Raw genomic sequence first — 9,832 nt, forward strand, 5'->3', positions numbered from 1 at the left:
TCTGCACCCCACTCAAGTTGATGGCAAAAAAAATAAAACAAAACAAAAAAAAAAGTATAAAAAGGAAAAGAATCAAGAACACAGTTAGCTGATTCTCGTTCAACAAGAACACAATAATGAGGTCAGGAGTTCAATACAATGTGTTCCTTTGTATTTGGGTCAAAAACCACCTTTTGGTGATAAATTAACACCACATTGAACAAGTCAACTCTAATTTAGTTTATAAAATGAGTAAACAGTTAGAAGGCTCCCAAAGTACAGCCCAATGTCATTTACTCGATTCGTCCAAAATCCCTTCAAAGTCACCTTACAATGTCTTATTACACAGCAGCATGTGAAATCCTCATATTGGAGACTTCAGTATTATTAGTCCAACCTGAACCACAATGTTGTCCTCATTAACTTTGAAAGCAAGTGAGCTAAACGCCGTCTGTTTTTGTCTCCTGTATTGTTTTGTTAACAGACCACACATGCTGTTTTTTTGCAAATGAAAAATTTTGCGTTGATAGAATTGTGAAAATGTTAACTTTTCACACTGGAGGATTTGTGAGGATTTAAAGGATATTGGTGAGATTTGGAGGTTTTGCATAATTATATCTTTGTTTAGATAGATTCTATTTGCCGCTTTCATTTTTTCTTATGATTTCATTTTCAAAGATTTAAAAGCTTTCAGGAATTTTCAAGTTCAAATATGAATAGTAACCGCTCTCTCAGGAGAAACGTGTCAACAACCAACCAGCAACCATTTAATCAGTGAGGTCACCAGTTAAAGGTGTAATTAACAGTGTATTATCAACAAGTATTTATGAGTTTCCTCCCTGTCGATTGATGTTAATATGGAGGTCAAAATCACGAAGACACTTCTGTCCCAACCAATATGACCATTTTATTGAAGTATGTAGATGCATTTCATAAAGTGGCCAGTGAATTTACAAGATATGTTTTCTAGCAAGGGGCATAAAAACATATTCCATTAAAATCCTTTCTAATCTCACCCTGCCCTTATGAATTGTTAGTGCAGTTGCGTTAAAGAATGTGTGCGGTGTTAAAACACTGTTTCACCGGCTCCATCACTGAAACGAGTGTAGGCACTTTAATTGTGTTCCTAAGAATCTGGAATGCAAAGTAAACACCAAGAAACTTTAAATCAGCTCAGCCTCATATTAAATGCTGTGCTGGTTGCATATGCTCCTTTAAAAAAAAACAACAAAAAAACAGTCAACATCAATGTTAAGCACTTCATCAGTTGTAATGTTTACGCTTGACATTGTCTTTGACACCGGAGGCAAATCAAACACCTCGTCAGCGCTGACGCCTCCTGACTTTGTGTCGATACTCTAAGAGGCAGTTATTTTTCTCGAGACTACACTCAGACATTTGCACAGATGCAGATCAATAACTTCTATAGAGTTAAAATATTCTGCATACAGAGCTAAAGAAAGTCAGAGGCAGGCGGCTGGTATCTCTCTTTTTCTTCCATTTTAGTTCATCAGCCACAGAGCGGACATGCTGAATGCAGAGTGCATGAGCAGTTGTCTCACACGCTGGATGTGAATGGAGGGAAGTTAGTCAACCACTTGGCTAATGACATGGCACAGCCGGGGACAAGGAGGAGGTCTGCAGGATTTCAGGATGTTAATGGTGTCCTGGGGAGGAATAAGAAGTCCAGTGTGCATGTTGTGGGTGGGGGGGCTTAGTTGGGTCCAGATCTAATTTCAGCACAGACGTAATTAGACCCACTGAGGCCTTTGAAGAATATCGTAGCCACATTTTTATTTATTTTTTTTTATTTGCGGTGTTTTCTCTGAAAACAATGTCTTCTTTAGATCGTAATTTTTAATGGTCTTTATAAAAACCCAGCTTTCAGAAATACATCCAGGTCCCTACAGCACAAATGTCTTTTACATACACAAACAGTATCATCTCATTCATAATGCTCGGCCTGTAACGGCGTGACCGTGTTCGTGCTTCGTGTTTAAATGCGCAACAATTGAAATGCTTTCATCCCCTCCAGCAGCATCTCTGTGGACACTGCAGCGTGGATAAATCCTGCTGCTTTTGTACTAAATATAACATTTAGTGGTTTCAACAACTGTTTTCATAAAGTACAATTTTTTTCCCCAATCAATCATTTAGTCAAGAATCCGCGAGAAATAGCTTTCACAATTTCTCACAACCCAAACTAATGTCGTTGAACGTTTGATTTTAATGACGACCAGCTCTGCACACCAGGTAAATATTCTGGTTCAACTGAACTAAACAAAACTGCAAAATGACGTAATAACAGGACTCAAAGGTTTAAAGTGTTTATCAAGATTCACATTTGCATCATTATTGGTTATTTTGATAAAATATTTAGGATATTCCAAACTCAGTAAAGTCTTTAAATAGTTTGACTTATTTGTCCATAATAGAAAATGAATAGTTAAAATGGTACAAGCAAAGTCCCTGTTAGTGTTTCAACTGGTGTTTCAACTCTTTTAAAAATGAAGCTACATCTAAAAAGGATGTCAAAAACCTGTAGTGGTGACATTAGTGTATCGCTCAAACCTGCTTCAATTTTGAACAAAGAAAAACACTGGTGAGTACTCCAGTATAATACAATAACAAAGAAATGCATAGAAATAAATAATAGACTTTAAAGTGGTGGCCTTATTTGAGTTGGCTCAGTTTCATGGTATTGTTGAATCGAAGTGCATTATATTCTGAGGTGTTTTTAATATTTTGCCAGTGAATGATTTCTCCAAAAATCCTAAATTCTTGGTTTGATTCAGCACATTAAGCTGAAAGCAGATGGAAGTAGCACACAGACGCTGTGAGATCTCCATATACTTCAGCTATAAACCAATAATTCAGGCCTTGTTAAAAGTGGGATGAAGTAGTCTTTTGTGTATCTGCCAGAATACGACTCAAGAACACAAAAGGCTTCAGGTCTATTCAAGTGCATAGGTGTTTTGTTTTGTTTTTTATTTGGACAGCTGTTTTTATTGCACATATTAGGAAAGCTTGAATTAACTACTGCCTAGTGGCCCTTTTTTTTTTTTTTTTTTTTGTTTGTACCCACATGGCTATTTGTCTGCTGACAGGAATGGAGCATCGATTAGTCGATTTGGCAGCGTGAGCAGTGTGAGAAAAGCCGACATATATTCAGCAACTTCCGGGACTAGTTTAATGACTGGAGACTCGCTCAGCAGCCTCTACAAAGCAAGCAGGAACTTCTGCAGGCTGTCTTTCATTAAAGCCATCAAGTAACAGTGAGACAACTCTCCATGTCAGCCAAAAAAATAAATAAATAAAAGTTATTTCATATCTTCAGCCACATCTACAGTTCTCCCTTCAGCTCCAGCTATCCACACCTATTTGTCACAATGCTTTTGATCATTGGCAAAGCAAGCCGAGCGAGATGTTGACTCCTTATTTTCGCAAATCCGGATGGATGAACGGGAACTGGAGTGTTGTGGATGTGTTTTACTGTGCAGCATCAGTTCTCAGGTCATGAGTTGTGGCCTCGGGATCTTTAACTCGAACTGCAGAATAAATATTACTCAAGTGTTCAGACCAGCTCATTTCTTCACTGAGAATACGTGAAGATAAAATATGAAACTGCTTCATAGAACAATCTTTAATGCATTAATCAACGATAGGAAGGACAAACATCAGCTGTCAGTTTGGCTGAGAGCAATCTGGGTCTGCCAATGAAGCAACCTAGCTGCGTTTACATCTGAGCAAGGGCAAACAATGTCTGATTATTCATTTATCAGACATGGGAAAAACGTCTGTTGGCAAAAATAATCTTTTCATTGCAGAATGAATGCTCCATTGTCCTTTAGCTCCTAAGCATGTCACCAATATTTCACAGCATGGATGCACTACTTATTGATTTCTCAGAGCAGCACAGTGTTGAATACAACCCACAGTAAAACAATTTCAGCAGTGTTTGACAAGTCTTCAAATCCTCTCAACTCTACTTCTGTACTCCACCCTGACAAGAAAAACATGTTGAGGTTTAACCTACACATAAGAAAAATAAATAATCATCTCGAAATCTCTACCCTTCTTGGATATTATTTTTAAAGTAATTGTGCGACCAAAAAGCAGACCATCTTTGCTCAGAAACCCTTCTTTGAATTTAGTTTAGCTTTCCAATTCATATAAACAGCTGATTTTCTGTGCGATTCAAAGACCTGACATATTACATTAGAAGATGTAAGTCAGTCAGCATGTTATCTGCAAGTCTTAAATAAGATGAATTGCTTGAAAAGTACAAAATAAATCAACCCATATATATATACCCATATATCTTTTATGGCAGTAATAACAGTTATGAAAGAAATTTCTCACATAACATGTACATGTATGGTAGTTAATTATGCTGCTGTCTACTGTTTGCAGTGAACTTAAAATGTGACTTTCAGTGATTCTCATCCAACTTTCCTTCATTTTTTTTTTTTTTTTTTTTTACCTAGTTTTGACATGTTAAATAGATACTGAAGCACAAAGGGCTAAAATCTAAAACAATTGCATTGCAATCACATTCAGTATTTTTGTGTGTTCATCTTGCAATCTTAGTTCCTGCAAAATATTGAACGTCAAGCTGCTGATGCGTGATGAGCTTTGTCTGCTGTCACAAAGCTGCATCACTCACTTCAACAGGACAGCGGTCGGGCCAGGAGGCAACCTAATCTAAACGAGACATTAAAACCTGACCGCTCTGATTGTGGCTTTTCTGAACGTTCATTTCTGGCTCTGGTTTTCATTCACGGGGAACAATGAACGTAAATGTGGGTAAGTGCAGATCAACAGACTAAAATTTCTGTGAAAAGTGAAGCAAATCTGAAATCAACAAATCTGGCAGGAATCCATGAAAATAAGTGAGGGGGTTGGCCAAATCAGGGCACAAAGTTTCCTGGGTTTACGCATTCATGTTAATGATGCAAGTGCACAAATTGCCCATGGCACTTGCTGGGCTACGTTTTTTCTGAAATAAGAGGTAGGTGGATCTCATCTTTTATGGACTGATGCTGTCTCCTGTCTGGACCTGGTGGACAGAAAGATTGCTGGATCAATGATCCCATCGCTCCACAGGGATGGTATTGTGCTTCGTGGCTTTCAAACAGCCATTTTCTGTTCAAAGGTACAGACAGCTTGGTGTTCAAATGGCATAAAAGATGAAGAATAACAGTAAGATTGAAGTGCCTGTCAGCATCAATCAGCTGGTATTCAAGTTTAATTGAAGGGTGTAAGCTCTTTGCATACTCCCCTTCTACCCTGTAAGGCTTTTAATGTCCCATTAAGATATTCCTGCATTTGCACTTGTCCAAGCAAACTCAAAAATTGCTTTAATTCTATTAGAGAAGAAAGTATAGATGATGTTATCCTGCCAATATGAACATTATTTTTTTTTTTGTCCTGAATACTTTAAAATTTTACCAGCCCCAGGATTTTCATAATTACTCAGTAAAAACGTTTGTATTCTTTTTGTCAGTTTGATATCTTGATATGTGGATTGCAATGTTCTGTTTCAAAGTGTTACCACTTACTGCTTGAAATGGGCCATGGAAATAAAAAAGAAAAACATTTTAATATTCCCCACTGAAGAAAGGAAAAATAGATTTTCAGACACACAGCAAAATCAGTTTTTTCAAAGTTATTCTTACTTCATATCGCATTTTGTTTGAATCTCCTGAAACACTGATTGTGATTGTTTCAATCAATTCAGAAAATATACCAAGATGCAATGCAAACATCATAGCCATGTTCTTCATTTTAGCTTTGTTTGTTAGCTTGCTAGCAAATATTCACAAATATTCCAAATTCACAAATCAAAAGGTTTGAAAAAGATAAAATCATTTTTGTACAATTTTTTGGCAGTTGAATGATTTGATTGAATAACTGAGCTTTTTAAAATTCATCCAATACTTGTTGAAGTTTGCCAACTTTGGATAAATGATACGCGTGGTTGATAGCTGGCGTTGCTATCAGTACAATGATGCGAATATCGTGACTAAAACTAATTATTCTGTTTACACAACAACAGCAGGTTATTGATTGAATCTATGTTTTTCTTATTAAATTCAATACAGGTTTGGCCTCATCCTTCATCGAAATGAGCCTGTCCTCCGCAAAATTGACCTGGAGACGTCGTCGTACGTGAAAAACATCAGTTTACGGGAGTACAACTGTATCCCCAAGTCTGTGGCCTACACCCATCTCGGCGGCTACTACTTTGTCAACTGCAGACCTGATTCCACCGGCGCCACACAACCCCACCTCATCTTGGACAGCGTGACCGACTGTGTGATTGGACAAAACCGCGATGTCACCGGCACTCCTTACGTGTCTCCTGATGGTCATTACTTGGTCACCGTTGACGATGGCGACGGCTTGATGAGGATCCAGACGATCTCAGAGCGCGGTGAGATCCAGGAACCCTTTGACATTCACACCAACCTTCACCTGTCCGATCTGGCTTTCCAGCGCTCCTTCACAGAGATCCACCAGTACAACGTGTTCGGCAGCTCCGGCCGTCAAACTGACGCCCTGTTCGTAGAGCTCAGCACCGGCAAGGTGAAGATGATCAAGAGCTTGAAGGAGGCCACCAAGTCGTTGGAGTGGCCGTGGAGCAGTAGGAACAGGGTGATGGAAAGCAGTGGACTGTTCGGACAATATCTCATGACCCCGTCTAGAGAGTCCCTCTTTATCTTGGACGGACGACTCAACAAGCTCAACTGTGAGATCACTGATGTCCTCAAAGGCAACGTTGTGGTGTGGGTGGGGGAGTCTTAGGTTGTCAGACCGAGACACAAGGAGCTTGGTTTTCTTCTAAAAAGGTACTGTTGCACTGAATTCTGTTGCAGATAGTGAAAATCACTGATTCAGAAACCAAATTGACCATTTTTAAGTTCATTGGATGAGAAACCATTACCCAAAAAACAAAACAACAAAAAAAAAAAAAAAAAGTGAGGAAGTTGTTGATTGTTACTGTGTTAAGGCTAAATTCTTTTTTTTTTTTTTTTTTTTTCCCTCCACCGGGTGGTTTGTCTTTAAGTCAACATAAAGTTGCTTGCTGGTCACATTTTCAGGAAAATTGGTATGAATCCGTAAATATGTGCAACTTTGCATTATTATTCACAGTCAGTTGTATTCAGTGTGTGGGAATGCTGTAGATAATCTCTGAACAAAACTAATATTCAAGTCAATTGGCAAAAATAGATAAATATATATATGCTGTATATGTCCAGATAAACTCTTGTAATTTAAGTTTACCCATCCAACTTTTTCCTGTGCCTTCAAGGAAAATTGCCCTCCATCTGAGGAATTTGCGTAATTATTCCCAGTATGACTGCAGACTACACCTCTTCCTCTGACTCCTCCATTCATTGCGAGTGTGGTTTCTCAAATTCACTGCTCTCGTCTATTTGTCCATCCAGCGCAGGCGACTCAGTCTAATTAAAATGAGCCCTTGCTGTGATCCCATCCTGTTTGAAGTGGAGACTGAGAGCTTCATTATGATTGTGTGCTCAGTAACCTTTGATCCGAAATTATAAACCAGCGTTAGAGGATTCTGAATTAAGTTTTGTTTGTTTGTTTTTTTTTTTTAGTACTGAACTGATAAATGAAAGTCAGTGGCGCCGTTCATACGCTGCACATTGTGAAATTTTTAGTATTTCAAAATGTTCCCGAGCATTGAGTCAACTGAGCACGTGTGTGAAGTAAAAGCGATCAAACATAACTCCAATATTAAAAAACAAACAAGAAAAAAAAGAAAAAAAAAAAAAGCATTGCATAATATAAAAGAAAGACGTCTGGAACATGAGCATTGTCTGCTCTGACAGCATGTTTCAAGTGGCTACTTAATGTAATGATGAGTTTAGAGAACTGAGGGGAAGAGATAGTAGTGGTTGAATTGTGTTGAAGGTCTTTAAGTTTAAACACCACTTTCTGAATGCTCCTGCTGTAGATTCATAGCTGGACACATTTCTATGCATTTTCACCCTGGCACTCTATGACTCTGTGAATCACAATGGGCAACTGTACTTCAAACTTAGTATGGACTTTTGATGTGTACAGATTATATGAAATCATCGTCTTTCCTGTTAAATCTTACTCGTATACATTTTGGACTTAATTTACTATGAACCTTTTTTTTTTTCCTCTTCATCACACGTTTTCCAACCTTTAAACTTGGATGTACTGCTATTGACGACCTCTGACCTTTCTCTATATTTATGTTCTGTACATAGCAGCTGATTGTGCGACCGTTTGGTTCCTATGAATGTAAAGGTTCACACAGGTTCTGTTCGTTTTCTGAGCAAAGAATCAGCACACTCCCTTTTTAAGAAATTTAAAAACACAGCTGTCAGGACCAACATCCTGTATTCAAGTACATTGTGATCACAATCCCTGCTTTCACGTCCATATAGCCATGTCTTGTATGTTTATTCATGTGATTGTTATTTATATAGAGAAAAACACGCTTGTCATTTTACCCAATAATAATAATAAAAAAAAAACAAAAAAAACTATAAGGCTCAAAATGAGTGTGATATTTGCTCTTTTCCTCATTAAAATAGCATTCCATGGCCAGTGCTATGCAGACAGTCATGCATTTCCAGCCTGTTAGCAATTACCATTCTACAAGAGATGATACAAGAACAAGGTCAAGACTCTACTGGCCCCTCAAGCATTCTTATATCGCAGTAAAAAAAAGTACTAAAATGCACACTTAACTAACAAACGAAGAAATAGATTTGTGTGCCTGAAAGAAAACCAGACATAGTAATTTATAAGCTTTTTTTTTTCTTTCCAGGAAATAATTTAAATTTTGTCTGACAAGGAAAGTCTGTGATATTCTGGACTATATGGAGAATGTGATTGACATGGACATGATTCAACCTAAGAGTGCCTGAAGGCTAAATGAAAAAATTGCAATTACTTCAGTTCCTGTATAATGTGATATTCACAAAGTTAACTAAGCTGGAACTGAAAAGTTTTCAGGATACTGGCAGGCCGAACGTGTCTTTGAAATTGTGTATACACACACACACACACACACACACACACACACACACACACGAGTTAGCTCTAGCAAAGGAAAGAAAAATAATGCAAATAAAGGTCCTTTAAGTGTGATTGATAATTAACTATACGACATTGACAGATTGTTTTATTGATGCAATAATAGATTGCTCATGTTGAACCAGAGCTCCATGAAGTAGTTGACATCCTCTCTCCTTTGTTCCGTAATAATGGGCCAGAGTTATATGTAGATGTACATAAATAGAATATAGTCTACAAAGCAGCAACAGGTTACTATGGCAGTACAAAATCTAAAACTGCAATCTTAAATGTACTTAAATCTTTAGGAATCACAAGAAAGAGGCATTAAAAGCAGCTTTCGGTTCAGAAATGTCGATTACACAATGAGAAATTAAAGTCACTTACAGGAAAATCGTGACTGCTTCATACGAGAATTTAGAAAAATGCTAGTAATGAATCAATTATGAGGATAATCATAATGTCCATCCCTGAACCTGGTGCTTTGAGTTTGCTGCATGACTAATTTAATGACTCAGTTGTGAACAAAAACATTTTTTTTTTTTTTTTAAATCAGCTCATCCGTAGAGAAATGCCCAGCCTGCCAATTTGACTCTGAATTTCGACCAAAGCCATTACCTTCAAAGACACGTTCAGTAGACGATCAGAGAACTGTCAGTTTTTCTTCCTGTGATCTGTGTTGAGGCAGACATCACATTTAAAGCCTATTACAGATGTTAGTAATTCACTACAGGTGACTGCCAGGCTTATTATTGTTTTATTTTTTATTTTTTTT

At 37.7% G+C, this 9,832-nt stretch overlaps 1 protein-coding gene across 1 annotated transcript in view; it reads left to right on the forward strand.

The window, feature by feature from the left end:
* fstl5 (follistatin-like 5) overlaps nt 1-6,964 on the forward strand; it is a 145,545-nt gene extending 138,581 nt beyond the window's left edge. Inside the window, exon 16 of the mRNA XM_029512772.1 lies at nt 6,084-6,964. Coding sequence (XP_029368632.1) covers nt 6,084-6,786 — 703 coding nt within the window. The 3' untranslated portion in view covers nt 6,787-6,964. The remainder of the gene's footprint in view (nt 1-6,083) is intronic.
* Nucleotides 6,965-9,832: the final 2,868 nt, after the last annotated feature.

This window comes from Echeneis naucrates, chromosome 10 (genome assembly GCF_900963305.1).
Source record: "Echeneis naucrates chromosome 10, fEcheNa1.1, whole genome shotgun sequence".
Taxonomy (NCBI): domain Eukaryota; kingdom Metazoa; phylum Chordata; class Actinopteri; order Carangiformes; family Echeneidae; genus Echeneis; species Echeneis naucrates.